Here is a 22,172-nt window from a genome sequence, read left to right on the forward strand (position 1 = left end):
TTCCGCTGCACTCCATTTAATCTCAAGCCTTTTCCTTACCCTCTAAGTTTCTGCCCCATAGGTTAGTACTGGCAAGATACCACTATTCTACCTGTTTCGCGCTCGGGGGTTACTGGCTTGCTGCTATTACCTGCAAAATCTACACCAGCCCATCTTTATTTTCCCAGCTATTTCGCTATAATGATCCGGACCTAAGGGAACTAGTTGCCCTGGCTAAAGGAGGCAGTGTCACTCCAGTTTGTTCAATACAACAAATAAAGTAGCGGTTACAGTTTGTGCTGCGTTCGTTGGACTTTGAGAGCTTTTTAAGACTGTTGTAGTGCGCCATCAGGTGAAGAAGTGAAGGACGAAGCAGGAGCAAGAAAAGACGAAATAAGAGCACGAAACCGAGGGAAATCTGCGATCTACAAAAAACCTTCAAGCACCTAGCAGCGCCGAGAAGACTTTTCTAGAACGCTTTTGGTGGATCGCCAATTTCCCTCGGTTTCATGCTCTTATTTCGTCCTTTCTTTTGGTGTTTTGCAATTTTCAGAATCTTTGACGCTACAGAAAATTAATGCAGAAAAGTACTACCGAAAAATACTACAAAACAACAGAAAAATCCGTCGTTAGAACAGAACTGCAAAACATTCTTTTTAGTATTTCTGACACGGTTTTGTCGGTTCTTCTGGCTCAGAAGCTGCAAAAAATGAAGAGTTTAACTATATAAGCTAAAAAAATAACTTTAACATTAGGTCACCAGCCTGCTAGTTAACACCGCTTAGCTGTACCTGATGCGCAGTACCGCTGACATTGCTATGAAACAGAAAACGCTACTATAACTTAAAAAGCCTATGCTAAAAACCGCTACCACATTTAGATGAAATACCCTGTAGAGCACCAATAGTTTCGCAGCGGCAGCCCTTATGAGGAAGTTTCCCGGGTTTGGTAGTCGGCCGCGTAGCCGTATCGAGGACGACGCAGCGCCCCAAACTTGTGCCGTGGCCTCCGCGATACGGCGCCCCGCCGGAGCAGATCGCAGCGGCCACGCTTGTGCTAGCGCCGTTCGCGCCACAGAGCAGAGAGGGCGCCACAGTGCACCGCCGACTAGGGTGCCTCGATGCCAGCCTACCGCCGACAGCAGTGCGTTCACCAGTGGAAACAGTTATGGCTGAATGACATGTTTACACGGGCGCTAACCGCCGGCGAGTTTATTTGACTATTGCGAAGCTGACGAGTTCCAAAACTGAAATTTGCAACGGCACTGCAGAGCGAAAGTACGAGACACCAGGAAAAGAACACAGGACAACACTGGACTAACAACTGAAGTTTGTAGTAAAATGGCAGTTTGGGCGAGTTGGTTAAGCATCTTGTAATAAAAACAGCGCAAGGACACAGGACGAGAACGGAGAGTAGACACACACGGCGCTGAACTTGCAACTAAGTTTATTGGAAAAACACGCTGCTTTTCAAGGCAGGGCGGCAAGAAAGCGCGCGCATGCGCTTTGTCAAAGATACACTTATCGGGTAATAAAATGTCTCCTAAAGGCACGTGTGATTATCGGTGCTAACCACTGTTTAGCAACTTCATTTCCTTAGAGGACAATGCTACTGAAGGCTGGCTGACACATCTGTTTCCTTTCCTCAAGATATGAAATGCCTCTGCTACTTCCCTCGTGCTACGATCGTTATGTATGAACAAGATTTCGGTGTCAACAAAAAACGGGGTGCACTTACACTCGAGACAATGCTTGGCCAAGTTTGTTGAACTCTTACCCAAAGAATTTTGGTGCTCCAAAAGCCGTACATTAATGCAGCGACCTGTCTGGCCAATATAAGTACGGCCACAGGACAGAGGAATCTGGTAGACCACAGCAACCTTACACGAGACGAACCTGTTTGCATGATTAATTTTACACCCTGTTTTCTTTCCCATTCCATCCCTCTTCCTTTGAACAGCTGCCCCCACTTTGCCTACCTTATTAGGTGCCGAGAACACAACGTTGACACCATACTTGGCCCCCACTTTCTTGAATCTGTGCGAAAGGGAATGTACGTACGGCATTACAGCTATATTCTTTGTTCTATCGTCCACACTGGCGCGCTGCTCAGAGTCACGTTCGGAGGTTTTCAATTTCTTCAGGATCTTTTCCGCACACGACACAAGAACTGAGTCTGGGAAACCGGCCTGCTTACAGCGGTGTACCTGGGCGCAGAGGCTAGTCTTCATTTTGTGAGAACAGGATTTCTTTAACGCCATACTCATGCACCCTGTTACTATCCCGTTTTTTACTAGTTTCGAGTGGCAAGACCTATAGTTCAGCAGGGGCTTCTCACTCCGAGGGGAGTATTGCCAGCACACGTGGTCTTTTTCGAAGACCAGCAGTAAGTCCAAAAATTGTAATGTGTTATGCTGAGGAATTTCATGCGTAAATTTCAGTCCGGACCCTTTCCTTACAAAACAATCTAAAACACTTGACACGGTTTCTGCCTGAGGGGACTTCACAATCACAAGGTAATCATCAACATACCTAAAAATGCGTATAAAACCACCTGCCAATTCATTCGCCACTTCCTTGTCGACATGACTAAGGAAGATGCTGCTGAGCACCGGGGCTACTTTAGATCCTATACACACGCCAGACTTTTGCAAGACTGTTTGGTTTTCCCAAGAGACATACGTATTCTTGAGATAGAAGGTGAGGAGTTCCAGAAAGGATGCCGTAGAAATTCCGCATCTATCTTGAAAAGCATGCTCGTCATTTTGATCTTCAATGGATTGCTGTACATATTGCAGGAGAGGCACATGCGGTAGAGAAAAGAACAGATCTTCCACATCTATACTAAAACCAGAACAGTCTCCAGGGTTGTCACTGAGTAGAAAGTTAACAATTTCCTCTGAGTTTGGAACCAGGAACGGGTCATTCACATGCAGTGTTGAAAGATGTCTGTTTAGGTACGTGGAAACCACCAACTGCCAAGAGCGATGCTCGGAAACTATTGCCCTTAACGGAATCTCCGGCTTATGTGTCTTGGCCGCGAAGAAGATTTCCAGAACCCCTAGCTCAGCATCTTTCACCTTCTTTGCTAGCCCTTCTAAATTAAGTTTAAGCAGCAGAGCCTCTGCCTTCTGTTTACAACGTGCTGGTTTTACCTTGGCGGTCCTGAAATTCTTCATCACTGTATGGCGGGCTTTCTCGGCATAAAGGTCTTCCGATAAGACAACAAAAAACCCTTCTTTGTCCGACTGCACTGCTCGAAGCTGCCTATCACACAGATAGTTTACCAAGGAACTAAACCGGTTACTCTGTCCTTTAGTAGTTTTTGGAAACCGGTATGAAGACTGTTGAAAAACTTGGTTTTGCTCGCAGTGTATCGTCTAGGGCAACAATAGATGGCCGCTCAAAATGTGTTTCTGAGTGTGTAGATGTTGTAGGTCATTGTGAGACTACTAAAGGACAGAGTAACCGGTTTAGTTCCTTGGTAAACTATCTGTGTGATAGGCAGCTTCGAGCGGTGCAGTCGGACAAAGAAGGGTTTTTTGTTGTCTTATCGGAAGACCTTTATGCCGAGAAAGCCCGCCATACAGTGATGAAGAATTTCAGGACCGCCAAGGTAAAACCAGCACGTTGTAAACAGAAGGCAGAGGCTCTGCTGCTTAAACTTAATTTAGAAGGGCTAGCAAAGAAGGTGAAAGATGCTGAGCTAGGGGTTCTGGAAATCTTCTTCGCGGCCAAGACACATAAGCCGGAGATTCCGTTCAGGGCAATAGTTTCCGAGCATCGCTCTTGGCAGTTGGTGGTTTCCACGTACCTAAACAGACATCTTTCAACACTGCATGTGAATGACCCGTTCCTGGTTCCAAACTCAGAGGAAATTGTTAACTTTCTACTCAGTGACAACCCTGGAGACTGTTCTGGTTTTAGTATAGATGTGGAAGATCTGTTCTTTTCTCTACCGCATGTGCCTCTCCTGCAATATGTACAGCAATCCATTGAAGATCAAAATGACGAGCATGCTTTTCAAGATAGATGCGGAATTTCTACGGCATCCTTTCTGGAACTCCTCACCTTCTATCTCAAGAATACGTATGTCTCTTGGGAAAACCAAACAGTCTTGCAAAAGTCTGGCGTGTGTATAGGATCTAAAGTAGCCCCGGTGCTCAGCAGCATCTTCCTTAGTCATGTCGACAAGGAAGTGGCGAATGAATTGGCAGGTGGTTTTATACGCATTTTTAGGTATGTTGATGATTACCTTGTGATTGTGAAGTCCCCTCAGGCAGAAACCGTGTCAAGTGTTTTAGATTGTTTTGTAAGGAAAGGGTCCGGACTGAAATTTACGCATGAAATTCCTCAGCATAACACATTACAATTTTTGGACTTACTGCTGGTCTTCGAAAAAGACCACGTGTGCTGGCAATACTCCCCTCGGAGTGAGAAGCCCCTGCTGAACTATAGGTCTTGCCACTCGAAACTAGTAAAAAACGGGATAGTAACAGGGTGCATGAGTATGGCGTTAAAGAAATCCTGTTCTCACAAAATGAAGACTAGCCTCTGCGCCCAGGTACACCGCTGTAAGCAGGCCGGTTTCCCAGACTCAGTTCTTGTGTCGTGTGCGGAAAAGATCCTGAAGAAATTGAAAACCTCCGAACGTGACTCTGAGCAGCGCGCCAGTGTGGACGATAGAACAAAGAATATAGCTGTAATGCCGTACGTGCATTCCCTTTCGCACAGATTCAAGAAAGTGGGGGCCAAGTATGGTGTCAACGTTGTGTTCTCGGCACCTAATAAGGTAGGCAAAGTGGGGGCAGCTGTTCAAAGGAAGAGGGATGGAATGGGAAAGAAAACAGGGTGTAAAATTAATCATGCAAACAGGTTCGTCTCGTGTAAGGTTGCTGTGGTCTACCAGATTCCTCTGTCCTGTGGCCGTACTTATATTGGCCAGACAGGTCGCTGCATTAATGTACGGCTTTTGGAGCACCAAAATTCTTTGGGTAAGAGTTCAACAAACTTGGCCAAGCATTGTCTCGAGTGTAAGTGCACCCCGTTTTTTGTTGACACCGAAATCTTGTTCATACATAACGATCGTAGCACGAGGGAAGTAGCAGAGGCATTTCATATCTTGAGGAAAGGAAACAGATGTGTCAGCCAGCCTTCAGTAGCATTGTCCTCTAAGGAAATGAAGTTGCTAAACAGTGGTTAGCACCGATAATCACACGTGCCTTTAGGAGACATTTTATTACCCGATAAGTGTATCTTTGACAAAGCGCATGCGCGCGCTTTCTTGACGCCCTGCCTTGAAAAGCAGCGTGTTTTTCCAATAAACTTAGTTGCAAGTTCAGCGCCGTGTGTGTCTACTCTCCGTTCTCGTCCTGTGTCCTTGCGCTGTTTTTATTACAAGAACTGAAGTTTAATCTAGAAATGGCCAACCTAGGTCACCAGAAGACGCATGCCTATCACACACACTAAAAAAACAAACAAATATATAAATGGCAAATCATCAAGGAGTGGATACACGCTACAGCACTGGCAAACAACAAAGACAGATATTTTGCTTATCAAACTTGCACGCGCACACTTCTGTTTAGGAAATTAACTTCTTTGCAAGTGAGATGCAAGGAGGGTGCACTGACGCACGTGTCAGTGCCTTGCAGCCTAATATGGTAGGCCTCAAGAATTTCCCTCTCCTCCCTGTTTTTTCCTTTTCCGATTACTTAAATGTTGTTAAAACCCCGGACACAGTTTTTCACAACTCCTGCAGTGACGTGGGAGAGTATTTTTGGTTTGGTTTATTGGGGTTTAACGTCCCAAAGCAACTCAGGCTATGAGGGACGCCGTAGTGGAGGGCTCCGGAAATTTCGAGCACCTGGGGTTCTTTAACGTGCACTGACATCGCACAGCACACGGGCTTCTGGAATTTTTCCTCTATCGAAATTCAGCCGCCGCAGCCGGGATCGAACCCGCGTCTTTCGGGCCAGTAGCCGAGCGCAGTAACCACTAAGTCACCGTGGCGGGGCTGTGAGAGTATTTTGATCGGGCGGATTTTTCAAGGAATTGTTCCGTTCGCGTGCCGGTCATTAACACATTTGCCAGTTTGGCCCGTGTACACCCTACCACATGACAGGGGTATCTTGTAAACGACACGAGTTGAACAAGCAACGAACTTGCGAAAGCCAGCCCATTGTGTTTTGAAGGGGCGACGCTCACCAGGGAAGGCAGGAAGGTGGGCCTGTGCTGGCGCACTGTGCGGGCCGCCATGAGGACATCGGCGTGCCGCTCGGACTTGAGCTGGTCCGCCAGGAAGGAGGCGGCGCAGAACAGGCCGCACGCAGTGGCGCCGTTGCTGCAGGCGTCGCACAATAACGTCAGACCAACCCAGCCCTCCAGGGCACTCCTCAGGGATTTATTTGCATGCAATGCGCCCACATTTATGCAATGCATCAGTGGCACTCGCAGAAAAAGTACAGTCAAGGACAAAAGTCTCCGGACCACGTGCTCCTCTAACGAAGCCTATAGCTCTGCTATTAGCCGGCGGCTGGAGACCACACTTTTGGAGGTAAAAGGTAAATTTTTGTTCTTTCATCTGCACAATTGCGGTCTCCAGCCGCTGTCTGGTAGCAGAGCTATAAGCTTCGTTTGTGGAACACGTGGTCCGGAGACTTTTGTCCCCGACTGTACAAGCATCAAAACAAACATCGCGTTGATACGCTTGGCTGCTCCTTGATAGCGGTGATGGCCGTCGTGCGAAGAACCAGGCCACGTCATAAACGAAAAAACAAACAGTATCCAGAGCGAGTAAACACGTGTAAGGGCAACTTTTGCAACAGCCGTTACTGGGGCGTTATGTCTAAGAATTGACGCTCCTTTGTACTTAACTACGCAGAAGGAATGCTGACACAATTATCTTTGAGTTTACAGATTTCACTAGCATCAATAATCTCCCTTGTGGTTTATTCCCTCACAGCTGCGCAGAACTATGGTCTGCTCAAAGACAGTGCCGTGTTTCTTGCACGGTTCGCAATCACGGCAGTGTATGCCCAGGTGTCGCGAGGCATTCTTGACGCTGTTGTTGTGCTCTCTGAGCCTCTCTCTCGCTGTCCAACTTGACATGCAGCAAGCACGAGAGGGCCGTTACACTGTACAGCTAGCGGTTGCGGAGGATGCGATACCGTTCTTTTAGAAGGCAGCCCGAGCATGGGCGGATGGGCATAGGCTTTCTTTTATAGATGCGGAAAGCGCCACCCTGTCTGAAACAGCTTACAATGAAACAGCGCATGGACACAGGACAAGAACGGAGAGAAGACGCACACGGCGCTGAACTTGAAACAAAATCTAGTAACGTTGCTTGAAACTGTGTTTATTGGAAAGCTGCTTTTTAAGGCAGGGCGTCAAGACAGCGCGCGCATGCGCTTTGTCAAAAATACACTTGTCAAGTAATAAAATGTCTCGTAATCGTACGTGCGATTATCGGTGCTAACCACTGTCTAGCAACTTCATTTCCTTAGAGGACAAAGCGCATGAGCCAGTCCTGGGCGATTATTAAAATATTTCGTCTTTATTCAGGATCCATTCACGAACAGAACTAGGCTGCATTAAGGTTTAGGTTGTCTTTCCTTTCTCTCAGACTTGTTGCCAATCTCCTTTTGCTTATTTTTTTTGCAGCCCAACTTTGATTTCCATTAATATGCGACCTGTGAGCTCACTGCTGTCAAGAAGCAGTAAGAGAATGAATTATAAAGCATCATCAATGCCTTAGACACGCCGAACAGAACGGTGCAGAAAACCAAACTAGTAATCAACAGCCTCGCAAGGAAACACCAGTTCTCAGTTGATAGCGATGTGCTGGAAATAGTTGGGGATACGTTTACTCACGGCAGGTGGTAGCCGCTGATCCGGATCTCGAGAGTGAAATAACTAGAATGAGAATGACCTGGAGCGCATATGGCAGGTTCTATCAGATCATGAATAGCTGTTTACCAATATCCCTCAAGAGAACAGTATGCAACAGCTGCATCTTACCGGTACTCACCTATGGAGCTAACTAAAAGGGAGGCTGACGAAAAGGGTTCAACTTAAGGGCGCACTAAAAAGGAAAATGAACTCACTTGTCTCTTTACCGCGGGAATCGATCTACAGGTTCCGAGCATTCTCAGAAATTTCGAATTACAGTCCTGTGCGGCCGATTTACCTTATTTAGATCGGATTAAACTTCCCGGCTCCCGCTTTTTTTAACTCACCGCTGACGGTAGGAGGAGTCAACTAACTATTCAGCCAGTCCCGTGGCGGCTTGCCGCTCTGCCATCGGCGGACTGATACGTAGCAATCGGCGAAAGCACACTCCACGCGTATTTTTAAATCCGTGAGCCTGATTTGCAGCCATGCTACCTCTGACTGGATCTATTAATAGTTTCATTCGCAGATAATATAGCTGCAGAATAAGCCCGCAGAAATAAAAAATACGCGCGGACTATTTGCTACTACGGATTTCTACGTATTTCATTTCATTTTATTACCTTAAAGGCCCCTTAAAAGGGGTGTTACATAAGGGGTGGCAAGAATAAAAGTACAAATTAACAATAACAGGAAAGTTTCTACATTATCAGTGAAAAGACTTGGGCAAGTGATGATGGCAACGTTGTTTGGAAGGCCGTTGCAGTCTGCGGCTGCACGAGGAAAGAAGGAATTAGAAAAAGTGACGGTGCGTGATCGTGGACGGGCAACTTGTAGGTGATGGCTGGTGCGATGAGATATGCGTGTTGGTGAAAGAATATAAGGTGCGATGCGCATAGGGCTGTGGAAGAATTTGTGAAATAAAGACATGCTGGCAATGCGACGGCGGAGCGATAAGGGTGATAATCCGGATGTTATTTTTAAGGACGAAACACTGATGTCATAAGAGTAGGACGAATGAATGAAACGAGCAGCGTGATTCTGAACAGATTCGAGGGCATTGATGAGATAAGCTTGATGAAGATTCCAGATCGGTGACGCAAATTCTAGTTTGGATCTGACGAATGATTTATAAGCTAATAACTTGACATGATGGGGAGCATGATGAAGATGGCGCTTTAGGAAACCTAACGTCTTGTTTGCTGACGATGTTATATTAGTAACATGCAGGCTCCAAGAAGGATCGCTAGAAATAGTTATGAGTAGATACTTGTATGAATGAACTAGTTGTACGCGAAACTTCAGATGTTACGTAAGAGAAGGCTAGAGGATTACGGCGACGGCTAATGGACAAAACATTACACTTACGTGGGTTAAGTTCCATTATCCATTTATTACACCACTCCTGAACAGCATTAAGATCATTCTGGAGAGCAGATTGGTAAGCGATGGTGAAAATAGCACGATAAAGTACACAGTCGTCAGCGAACATGTGTATGTTAGATGTTATGTTTGAAGGCAGATCATTAATGTATATGAGAAACAGTAGTGGGCCAAGCACAAATCACTGCGGGACGCCCGACGTTACTAAGAGTGAGTTAGAGTTCTTATTGTTAATGGAGACAAACTGCGAACGATTAGTCAAAAATTCTTCAATCCACTTCAAAATATGAGGGTGCAAATTTAATCGAGAAAGTTTTATCAGCAGGCGTTTATGGGTTACTTTATCAAAGGCTTTGGCAAAATCTAGAAAAATGATGTCAGGTCATCCTAAAAACAAAATAAAGCCAAGAAACGACTGGCTGAAAGGTACTCCACGCGTTGGCTGACTCCTCCTGACTCCACCGGGAGTTAAGAAAGAAAGGAAAAAGCCGGGAAGTTTAATCCGATTTAAATTAGGGAAATCGACCATAAAGGACAATAATTCGAGGTTTCTAAGAATGCTCAGAACGTGTAGATCGAGTTCCCGTTGTAAAAAGACCAGTTAGGATTCCTATTCAGTGTTCCTTTAAATTGAGGACAAAGCTGCGAGATATGGAAAGAAAAATGATAGGTGGAACTTGAAGGGACAGGAAGGGGGCAGAGTGGGTCATGACATCCTAGCCGTAATCAAGAAGAAGAAGGAATGGGCATCCGCGGGCATGCAATGCCCCGCGGATGCAAACTAACCGATGGTCGTTAAGGGTAACGGAGTGGATTCCTAAGGGAAGGCAAGCGTAGCAGGGGGCGGCAGAAAGTTAGGTGGGCGGATGAGATACAGTGGTCTGCGGGAATAATGCAGCCGCAGGTGACTCAGGACAGGGTTTATTGGTGAGACATGGGAGAGGCCTTTGTCATGTTGTGGACATAGTACTGCTGCTGCTGATGATGATGATGAGCTGGCGTTTGTTCCCTGACCCGCTGTGCTCTCTTCCTGGGTCTTAACGCTACACCTCTCATTTTCCTTTCTGTAACTCAGCGCTTTGTATTTAATTTAATTTCACCTCTTTTCGGCAGCAGCCACAATTCTTTCCCATAGGCGTACCGGCAAGAGCAAGCTGTTGCTTAGCGCCACCTAAACTTAAAACCAGCGACAAAATTAGAGTGATGTTTAGCTGAAGTGACCCGCCCCGTGTCCAGTGCGACTGAACTTAATACTGGCGAAACAAACACACAACAACAACAATAACTACAATAATGTCATTATCGATACTTTAGAACGTGAAGATTCGAATGATTTTTATTTTTCTCTGCGATGGTCCTAACATATACAAGCATCAGGCAGTACCGGTGGCACCGTCTGCGACTAACTGCACGGAGTTTGTTCGAGCTTTAAGCGCACACTCTTTTGGACGAGTATGAACGGAGCAAGCTCCGAGTGGTCTGGTCTAGAATTGCGTCTAAAAGGTCGTGTTCACGTATTGGGAATCGAGCAATATCCATTTAATATAGGGTGAAGCGTAGGCGCTAGAGTTGCCACACTAAAGTAGAAAAGGTTGCAAAAGGAAGGAAATTCCAAAGAATCGCGTAGCGGTCTTTCGAATAAAGCAGCACGATGGCTGGTTATTACGAATGTGATATAGGGCGTGCATGGGCGTGTGGCCGCCTTCGCTGCATGGACGTTTTCAGAAAAGGGCCGATAGGCTCCGCCATAGCTGCTCTTAGAACAGGACGGAGCAGAGGCCGTTGCCACAGCCGAAATCTGTGAGAGTTGCGAGCGGCAGAGTGGCGCACTCACAAGCAGGCGACGACGGTGGGGTTCTTGGGCGGGCACTTCCGCTGCCAGCGCTCCACTTTGGCCAGGAAGCGCACCAGCAGGTCCGTCGACGGGGGGAGCACGTCGCCCTTGCGCCACCCTTGCAGGTGGAACTGCTTCAGCAGCCGAGACTTGGGAGACTGCGCAGAAGGGGGATCGGATCATGCTGCCTCGCCTCACGGCTCCTGAGTTCAGTTGGCTCCTGTTCTCTCCCCCTTAGCTTTACCTTAACTATGCGCTGAATGCTTGCACAATGTGCTGTTAATAGTGGTGTTTGAGGAGAGGAAATGGCTCAGCAACTATCTCACATCTCGGTGGACACCGGAACCGCGCCGTAAGGAAGGTGGAAGTGAAAGAAGAAAGAGGGAAAGAGGTGTCGTAGTGGAGGGCTCCGGAACGATTTCCGCCATCTGGTGATCTTTAACGTGCACTGACATCGCACAGCACACGGGCACCTCTTGGAGTTCCCTTCCTCACTCAGTGCATCTCTAATTTTTTGAGCGTTCATTTTGCGCATGCGCGAAATTCGTCGCTTGTGACGCACGCCACGTGCAGCATAATCAGCGTCGTATCATGCGCACTTTGGTCTCCCCTGTCCACACTGCAACGAGAGCCAAGAAATTTATTTACGCCTTCATTGGCGCCGATGACGATGCATGGCTCAGCAAAGCCAGTTTGTCGTCGAGCCGGTCAGGGGTTCCATTTAAGCGATTAGGATAATTTGGCGCACTGAAAGTCTCATCGATCATCCATCATTATCAGCCTGACTACGCCCACTGCCGGGCAAATGCCTCTCCCATGACTCTATAATTAACTCTATCCTTTGCCAGCAGCGGTCCCGTATCCCCGTGAACTCCTTAATCTCTTCTGCCCACCTAACCTGCTGCCGCCCCCTGCTAAGTTTGCCTTTTCTTGGAATCCGCCCCGTTACCCTTAAGGACCAGCGGTGATCTTGCCTTAGCATTACATGCCCTGCCCAAGCCCACTTCTTCCTCTTGATTTCGACCAGGATGTCATTAACCTGCGTTTGTTCCCTCACCCACTCTGCCCGCTGCAGTTGTGGACAGGAGGTGCAGGAGAAGGTTTCTGAAAGCTGGACGGAGTTCGAAAGCTACCATGAAGAGTACCAGGGCGAAGAGAATCCAACCATGGATCGGCCCATAACGAGAGAGGAAGTCGTCGAGGCGATCAGGTCGGCAACAAAAAACACAGCAGCGGGGGCGGACAGAATCAAGAACTCGCTCATAAGAAACCTCAGCGATGGAGCCATAGACCAGCTCACAGCCTACTTCAACAAGCTCTGGCAAGAAGGAACAGTGCCGGCCGAGTGGAAACACGCGGTAGTGGTAATGATCCCGAAGCCAGGCAAGAAACTCCAGGTTGAGAACCTCAGGCCGATCTCCCTCACGTCGTGCCTGGGCAAGATGTACGAGAAAGTAATCACAAAAAGGATCCAGTCGCACCTAGAGAAGAACCAACTGTACCCAGGCAGCATGTACGGGTTCAGAGCCCACCTGTCTACGCAGGACGTACTACTCCAACTCAAGGAGGAAGTACTCGAGAAAATGCCGAGAAGTGACGAAAACGTTGTCATGGCCCTCGACATAAAGGGAGCCTTCGACAACGTGAGCCACGCCGCCATCATGGAAGGCATCAACAACACCAACTGCGGGGGAAGAACCCACGACTACATCAGGGCCTTCCTGAGCGACAGAACAGCGACCGTGGGACTAGGCGAGCTGAGAAGCGACGTCTTCACCACGCCTTGCAAAGGAACACCCCAAGGCTCCGTGATATCGCCCGTCCTGTTCAATATGGCGATGATCGGGCTAGCAAGACGACTCAAGGAAATCCCGGGCATCCAACACGCGATGTATGCTGACGACATCACGGTGTGGGTCACCCAAGGATCGTTAGGGGAGAAGCAAGACAGACTACAAGAAGCTTCGACCTGCGTAGAGACCTACGTCAGGGAGAGAGGCCTCAGATCTTCGACGGAGAAGTCGGAAATCATCAGGATCGGAAGAAATCCTACCAAAGCCTCGCTGGAAGTAGTTCTAGAGGGGCAACTGATCCAAGAACAGAACATGGTACGAATCCTAGGCATGTGGCTGCAGAGCAGCCGAAAATGCAGCCATACCATCAGCCTGCTGAGAAGAGCCGCGGAGCAGGTTGGCAGAATGATCAGTAGAGTCTCTCAGAGAAGGTACGGAATGAAAGAAGAAGATACCCTCAAACTCGTCATCAGCCTAATCGTTAGCAGAGTTATGTACTCCTTGCCCTACCACGCAACAACAAAGGCGGAGCGAGAGCAAGCCGACTGTATTCTCAGGAAGGCATACAAGATTGCTCTACACCTGCCCAGAAACGCATCAAACGAGAAGCTACTCCAACTCGGAATCAGCAATACCTTCGATGAGCTTGCCGAGGCTCAATTGGGGGCACAACTCATCAGACTCAGAGGCTCCTCTACGGGAAGGGCGCTCCTGAGAAGGTTGGGTCGGAACACGTGCGGACTGGTAGACAGATACGCGGACGTACCGGACGACCTTAGAAAGACCTTTAATGTAGGACCCCTGCCTAAAAACTTGGATCCTAACCTACACGAGGACAGACGAAAAGCAAGGGCCGAGCAGATAGGAAGGAGGCTAGGCCGATCAGAGAACACAGTCTATACGGACGCCTCCATGTAGGTACATGCAGGGAAGTGCTTAGCCGCTACGGTGGTAGTTAATAGCACAGGAGACATGGCCACATGCGCCTCAGTGGAGGTCGTGGGCATAACGGAGGCCGAGGAAATTGCCGTCGCGCTGGTGGTAGCAGAAGGCTATAGGAAAGGCCGATCCCTAAACATCTTAACCGACTCGAAAGACACGTGTAAAAACTATACGAAGGGCAGAATTAGCGGCATGGCCCTCAGGATAATCAGTGGGGCAGCAGCCTCTGCTGAGAAGACACCCATACAACACATAATCTGGGTCCCAGGCCACGCAGGCGTAGCGGGGAACGAAAGAGCAGACAGCCTAGCTCGAGGGCTTACATACCGAGCAGGCATGTCAGATGTTCTGGAGCTTCAGCTACTAGCATGCGAGGGGGGATACACAGAGACATTACAACTATACAGGGGGACTAGATTCAAGTACCCACCACCACACAAAGCCCTCACGAGGGAGGAAGCAGTCGGCTGGCGTAAGCTACAAACAAACTCCTTCCCCAACTTGTACATCTATAACAAGATGTCACCAACACAATACAGAGCAAACTGCCCCTGGTGCGGCGACACACCCGCACTATACCACATCACATGGGAGTGCGAACGAAATAAAGCATTCCACCAACACGAATTCCCGAGTGCGGAGCAATGGGAGAGCCGGCTCACCAGCAGCGAGCTCGCGGCCCAAAGGGCCTTAGTGCGGCACGCTACTGATGCAGCGCGACTCAGTGGAGCCCTGGACTAGGGGCCCAACCTTGCTGAAGAGAAGCCTCAAGTCGCCGGCGCCACGAAAGACGACGGAGGCTTCGAATCCGCGAATCTCTTAAAAGATCTCAATAAAAGTTTTCTACTACTACTACTACTACTACTACTACTACTCGGCAACTGCTCTGGTCGACGCGAGTGAAGCGCGCATACCTTGGCGGTGTTCCGGAGCTTGAACTTTCGCTGCAGCACTCCGCCAGTGACGACGTCTGTGGACACGTGGTCTATGCGCAGGTGCCGGTGGTGCATGCTGCCGGTCTGGGGCCAGAAGACGGGGCACGTCTGCGCAGAGAACATGTCTCAACGCTCGTCCTGTCCGGGCAACGGACAGACATGCAGCAGCAGCAGTGGCCCCACTGGCCACTGGAGACAACCCCGACCAACTTTTCTTCTGAGGAAAAATCATTTCTTCGCTAATGTACAGCAAGAAACCACATATCTACATGTAGAACATATCTATACACATATCTATATATAGAATAAACCACATATAGGAACTTGGGCGAAGGACGCGGCCCCCATCACGAGCGGGAAGAGGCGCAAGCGGAGCCGTCACGACAGCAACCGAACGCGAGGTGCGTGCAAACCTCGAGATGCGGGCACGCCAGCCCCACGCACACCACGAGATCCTCGCAGAACCATCACGACGAACTTGTTAGTCCTTATCACCCGAATTACCGGGCTTCCTTCACATTGGTCCTTCCATGGGAGACGCTGCCGTTACGCAATACTTGATGTACCTAAAGTTATACGAGTCAGTGGGACCTAATTGCAGCCACGCGTTGCTTTTTACTTAATTAATTAATCTTCTGTACAAGATCGCAGGATCCATAAATAAAATAAATAACTTTTACTCGGCGCTTCAGCTTCCCTACGACCTCAAAAACATTGAACACAGTTTCAGTACTGGAGCAACGCTAGCGTGTCGCTCTCAATGTCCTCCTGTGGGCATCTGTGTCCTCGCTTTCACTTCAAATGGTTTAAACCTAGCAGCGGAGGAAATTCGTGCCCCAGAACATGCCACTGATTTAAGCTAAGCCACCAGGCAAAATGGGTGCTGGGCCTCTTGTGCCGAATATGGCGTACCAAAGCACCGCTAGGCCTAGGCCCTTATAAAAATGGTCTATAGAGAGTTTATAGACTTCTTCTTGACTCTATTGACTTCCTATAGATATTGCTTTCTGTCTATTCGTCGTCTATAGACCGCCTATAGGCAAAAGTCTACTAAAAGTGTATGGCCATAAATCTATAGATTGTCTATAGACTGTCCATGGCATTTGTATTGCCTATAGGCTTTTGTCTATAGACAGTCTGTATACTTTATAGACACAAGTCTATAGACATTCTATAGACTGTCTAAAACATCTTTTGTAAGGGTGATTACCTCGTCCTTGGCGTCCACGTCGTTGAGCAGCACAATGGTCTGGGAGCCGGAGTCGTAGACCAGTTGCCAGAAGTCCTCCACCGTGATGATGAGCGGGTACTGGGTCACGATGTACGTGCGACGACTCGCGTAGCCCTGCACGGACGTCGTCTCGGCAAGTTATGCCTGGCCCTAATAAAAATAGTCTGTAGACTTTCTACGCATTTTTATAGACCTCATTGCCCTCCTGTACATATTTCCTTCTGTCTCTTCAGAGTCACTGCCTTTAGACAAAAGTCTGCTCCGTGTGTATGGAGATAAATCTATAGATTGTCTATAGACTGTCCAAAGGATTTCTTTGTAAACTAGTGCACAGGATTTGTCTTTATACAGTCTATCCTGTGTATGGAGATAAATGTGTACATTGTCTACAGACTGTCCAAAGAAATTGTCTGTAAACTAGTGTTATTTATTTTTTATTTATTTACACAACACTGCAGACCGAAGCCGTTCAAGCAGGAGAGGGTACATACATTTGTTAGTAAGTACTATGCCTTAGGATCAGCAGCAGTGGTGAAGTTACAAATAACAACAAGAAAAGATAACAAAAATAAACAAGGTTACAGAGCAAATACACTATGTGAGAGCACATGCCCAAAACACAGGCACATAGACAAAGAAGTACACTGCGCACTGTTAGTAAATAATCAACATCTATAACCACACAGTCAGATAGGCTCTCAAAATGGTTGAAGGCAGGAGAGGTGAATCATGAGGCAGATAATTCCAGTCGGATATTGTTTTCGGGAAGTGTGCGGGATTTGCCTTTACAGTCTATGGTAGAACGTTTCTGCGGCCTAGCTGGTTCGTTTCAGTAAAAGGTAGGACTGCGAAAGTCAAAAGTACGGACTGACGGGCGGGCCCCTGAATGAATGTCTCTTGTCCTGTCTCATTGGCGCAGTTCTGCGTTTTAATGCACCATACAGAATTAATTGACAAAAGTATAAGTGACAGGTACAGCGTGGTGGACCGAGTAGAGCAACCGTGGTATCCGCACGCTGGCTGCTCGAAGCACGTCTACAGAGAGAAGTGAACGCCGCCTCGATCCAGATTTTAACGCCTACCGAGGTCGAGCGGAACGGTAGCGACCGTGAGCGCACACTCTTTTGCGAGGTTGCTATCGTGGCGCAGAACAAGGACAGTGCACACAGCCGTTATGCACAACGAACTCACACAAGAAGCTTGTACTTTACGAGGCGACCTTTTTGGATTCTGGAGCAAGTCGACCGACTACCTATATAGGGCAAACCAGCAGATGACTTCGGAGCAATAGCGCAAACAGGACAAGGGACAAAGAACGAGTAGGCACACACAGCGCTAACCTCCAACAACTTTATTAGAAACAACAGCACAAGAATTTACGCATGCATATTTGCCGCGTCATCCCAAAGGATGAGCAAGTTCACTGCGAGCGTAGGTAAGCAATTTCTTTTTTTGAGAGCCTGACAGAAGGAGTGCTTACACAGGCACTTCCTAATCTGGCTATCTTTTCGGCTTCGATAATTTCCCGAGTGCGCTTATCCTTACTTTTCCCAACTAAAAAAACACTTGTCAAGTAACGACTTGCACATTACACATGCGTTGCAATGTTTCACAAGTACTCCTACATTTTCGTTTTTATTGCATTGCGATTGTGATCACGGAGGCGGTCATTCAGGCAGCGACCAGTTTGACCGACATACTGTCGTCCACATGAGAGCGGTATCTGGTATCCCACGCCTACTTTGCATTCTACAAACGGACTTTGATGTTTTTTTTGTGCATTTTTTGGCCAAAGGACGAACAACTTCATTTACCTTGCAAAGGCTGTTTAACTTTTCAGGGGTAGAAAAAACTGACACATCTATCCGTTTTGCAATGCGCTTAAGATTGTGAGAGATGGTATGCAAGTATGGAATAACTGCCATTTTATTCTTCTGTCTTTCTCAGGGCACATGCGCACAAGGATGTAGCTCAGTGTTCAGCTTCCTGAAGAAACATTCCGCTACTGAAATCTCAAGGTGAGCTGGATAGCCAGCGTGCGATAGCCTACTGCACTGTTGTTGCAGACGTGTATACATCAAATGCGGACAGGGTTTTGGAGGGCATTTTCAAAGCACAGGTTCGCTATCGCTCTTTTGACCAGTTTGATGACGACTTTCTAACCCCAGTGCAAGCACAAGGAGAGATAAGTGGACGGCTTAAGAATTCACACCTTCGCCTACAAACAGGCGCGGCGCGGGCATTAAGCACTTCCCGTTGAGAGTAAATTACCAGGAAATGATTCAAATTGTGCAATGAGTTATGACGATGAAATGTGCCTTCCTTTATACGCACTTTGTCGCGAGATTAACACTGCAATAGGCGAATCTGTTCCTCCGCATCATCCATTTTTACTGCGTGGATTTTACTGCTTCGCTTCTAGATTGAGCGTCGGTGTGGCCTCAACCGATCACGGGATCACTCCCTGCACGCGCCACCTTTGATGTCTTCTGGCGGGCCATTAGTCGCGGGGTGCGGGGCGCGGAGGAACAAGTTTTGCGGCGCACTAGTAGTTAGAAAGACCAGCGCTTTACACGAAGACGAGAAATAGAAGTACATATAGGACAAGCTCTAAACATGTTTAGCGCTCGTCCTGTGTACTTCAATTTCTCGCAATTTATTAATTTTTTATTTATTTATTTATACTGCGATCTTTTGCAAGATTTCCGCAAGGTGGGCACACAATATAGAAATACATAAATGCTGGAAACACCAAGACGATCTCAGGAACAAGCAAACAATTCAAGAACAATTTTCAACAATTTAAGATCAAGAACCCAATTGCAAAAGTACATACGAAACACAGAAATATATCGGTGCGACAATATAAAAAAGTTAAAGGTGGCTTTCAAACCTTTTTAGTGAAGTTTGGGTTACTGCATCATTAGTTAGATTATTCCAGTCTGTAATCGTTCTGGGGAAAAAGGACTACTTAATGGTGTTAATTCGTGCGTTTAATGGTGTTACTGTAAAATCATGGCGTTGTCTTGTGTTGTACCCTGAGGAGAACGATATGATATTGGATGTGTTAATATTGTACTGGCCTTTGATTAACTTAAAAAAAGAATTTTAGACGACAGATGCGATTTCTGTGAGAGATTGGAAGCAAACCACTTTGATTAAGAAGTGCAGTGATAGATGTGCGGTTATATGAATTGTAAATAAACCGTGCTGCTTTCTTTCGGACTCTGTCTAATTTAGCAATGTTAGATTTAGTGAAAGGATCCCAGATTATGACGGCATAGTCTAACATAGGGCGAAGAATAGTGTTATATGAAAGTGAACGTACACTGAGGGGGGGGGGGGGGGGCGAGCTTCAGAGCACGTCGGAGGAAAAATAGTTTGCGCAGGGCATTAGCTGCAACGTTGTCAGCGTGCTCTGTCCAGGAGAGGTTATTGCAGATCCGCAAACCAAGGTATTTGTCCATCGTCTAAAGCGGTAGTCTTTTTAATTAATAATGTACAACCAACTAGATCAGCTTTCAGCCCTGATTCCAGCGCACATCATAGTGGTTAGTTCAGATCTGCGCAGCCTTCACAGCGCCGCAAACGACATGTGAGATGGATTACAGGACGCTCTGTGCCAGTCTGCGTGTCATGAGAGGGAAATAACTTGACGAATGGGGTGCAGCGCATATGGCAGGTTCTCTCAACTAGAAAAATAAGAATGAGGTGGAGCGCACATGCCAGGTTCTCTCAGATGATGAATGGCAGTTTAGCAATATCCCTCAAGAGAAAAGTATGCAACAGCTGCATCTCACTTGCACTCACCTGTGGGGCAGAAACGTGGAGGCTAACAAAGAGGGTTCAGCTTAAGTTAAGGACAACGCAGCGAGCTATGGAAAGAAAAACGATAGGTGTAACGTTAAGAGATCGAAAGCGGGCGGAGTGGGTGAGAGAACAAACGCGGGTTAGAGATATCCTAGTTGAAATCAAGAGGAAGAAGTGGGCTTGGGCAGGGCATGTAATGCGATGGCAAGATAACCGCTCCCGGTATGCCCCTGGTGCCGCCACTTTTCCCTCTAGCTGTGTATGAGAAACTCTATGCTTCGGGTGAGGGAGCGGAGGGGCGTAAACGTGGGCTGCGAGGGTCAGGACAGGACAGGGTCTCCCCAATCTGGCTTGCGAGTGCGAGCGCGATGTGCAGCTGTGAGCGTACCAATGCAGCGCTTTCTCTGTTGACTTACGTTGGTGTAGACGGCGTTGATGTACACCGAAGATGCCCCCGCTCCCAGAATCGGTCTCCCGTCGTCGTCTGGAAGATGAAAACCGATACAACAATCGGTCAACACTGTAGTCAAAACCATGTCACACGAAAGAAAAAAACTGCACTTGCAAATTGGTGCCATGCTTGAGCAGGCCCGAGGACCAATAAGACCACGGGACACGAAATATAGGTGACGAACGAAAGAGATGAAAATCCCTTTATGCACTAAGCCTCACCAAGAGGTTTCCGACATCCACGTCAACCCCGCGAGGTGAATCCACGAGGCGTTTTGCGTGCGCGTCTATTCGCCGTAACTATTCCCAGCATAAAATGACTCGTGCTCACGTATTTTTTTTTTTTCGCACTGAGGGCAGGCGTTGATTACAGGGCGACCGTGTAAAATCTACTATCGGTCGCATCGGGACGTTTGGCTTATGAATCTTTGGGAAACCATTTTTAATATTTGGCGCAATAAAGTATTATTATAATATTATAGTATATGAAGCAGGTGCTGAGCCATTGTGCAAAGGAGCTTCAGGTACAACGACTTTATATAGTAGATTTTACACGGTCGGCCTTATACTGCCTGTCGGGACACTTTCACAGGGTTTTTGCACCACTCGTAGACAAGAGCTTGACCTTCACACGAAACTCGGTGAATTTTATTGAAAAAGTGTGTGACGTCATGGTGGACGACGAAGAAATCATGGTATCCTCCGATGTCGAGTCGCTGTTTACCACTGTTCTCGTGGATCTGGCAGTGGAGGTGTGCCTGTCAGCGTTGCGGCATGACGACGGACTGTGTTGGGAGAACCCCTGTCGAAACACCGGATCTTCTACAGCTGTTGCGGTTCTGCTTAGAGAACACTTACTCCATCTTTCCAAGCAAAGTCTTCAAACAGGTTCGAGGCACTGCCATGGCTGCATCTATCTCCGTGACAACCGCCAAATTTTCCATGGAAGTATTAGAGAGACGCGGACTGTCTTCCTTTCAGCCACGTCAAAAGGTCTTTCTACATTACGTCGACGATTGCTTCTGCATAATCCAGAAGGACGACATGGCTGCTTTCGCGGAACACATAAGTAGCATGGAAGAATCCATCCAATTCACAGCGGAGCAGGAGGTTACTGGCCGTCTTCCTTTCTTGGACACGTTAGTTGAGCGACGTGGCGACCGCCTTTCGTTCAAGGTTTACAGAAAAAGAAACGCACACAGGCCGCTATCTACATTTTAATTCATTCATCCAGCGTGTCAGAAACATTGTCGTGACCTACCTCGCTAGATGTGCCAAAAATTGGCTGTGGCTTATCTAAGGTTAAGCCTGGATATCTCAAAGCGAAAAGCTCTCTCTGCTTTTCAGCCAACTCCCAAGCTACCACTTCTGTATCGGTGTTTCTGCGCCGTCCGACTGTTGCTTCTTCTCCTTCCATGGCGAGTGTCTCCGCCTGTTCTATGGGCAAGCGCGCCTTATAGTATACCCCTCATTTCAAATGCGCACGGCTGCGGCGAAAGGTGAAACGGTGGCGAGGAGAAGCAGCGGCGCATGTGCGCAGTAGCGCGCGGCGGCGGCGAAAGGTCAGGTGACGGAGTCAGCGGCGGCGATGGCGGCCACCTGCGCCGTGCGTGACGTCGCTCGGTTTCACGCATGCGCAGAAGTGGCAAATCTGGCCTCCGGCTCCCGCGAAGCGCGGTGTTGACAAGCCTAGTGAAGCTTTTTGCCTCAAAATATTTGGTCAAAGCGTGAAGATCGAACTTCTGACCTACGCATCGAGGACTCGGCGAGAGCGGATACCCTAAACATTTCGTGGAATCCGTCGCGCAACGGTCATCACGCCCTTCGCCTTCGGTTGCTCCCTCGCGCCGAGCACGAGCTGCCATCCCATACGGGCCAGGCGTGAGCGAGTCTCTGGCTCGTGTTCTGCGCACTTGCCATTGTGGT

General features: G+C 47.9%; 1 protein-coding gene across 7 annotated transcripts in view; it reads right to left on the minus strand.

Moving 5' to 3' along the window:
- The window catches only part of LOC149367362 (receptor-type tyrosine-protein phosphatase mu-like), a 264,042-nt gene that overhangs the window by 6,065 nt on the left and 235,805 nt on the right, over nucleotides 1–22,172 (minus strand). For 6 of the 7 annotated variants that reach the window (XM_089555325.1, XM_089555335.1, XM_089555367.1 and 3 more), the window contains 5 exons: nucleotides 20,213–20,280; nucleotides 15,966–16,100; nucleotides 14,735–14,863; nucleotides 11,086–11,243; nucleotides 6,186–6,321 (listed from right to left, as the gene is read on the minus strand). In XM_089555325.1, the coding sequence (XP_089411451.1) occupies nucleotides 6,186–6,321; nucleotides 11,086–11,243; nucleotides 14,735–14,863; nucleotides 15,966–16,100; nucleotides 20,213–20,280 (626 nt within the window). The remainder of the gene's footprint in view (nucleotides 1–6,185; nucleotides 6,322–11,085; nucleotides 11,244–14,734; nucleotides 14,864–15,965; nucleotides 16,101–20,212; nucleotides 20,281–22,172) is intronic. The other variant, XM_089555344.1, reaches the window with a different exon arrangement.

Source organism: Amblyomma mixtum, chromosome 1 (assembly GCF_055824585.1).
Source record: "Amblyomma mixtum isolate Tamu chromosome 1, ASM5582458v1, whole genome shotgun sequence".
Taxonomy (NCBI): Eukaryota; Metazoa; Arthropoda; class Arachnida; order Ixodida; family Ixodidae; genus Amblyomma; species Amblyomma mixtum.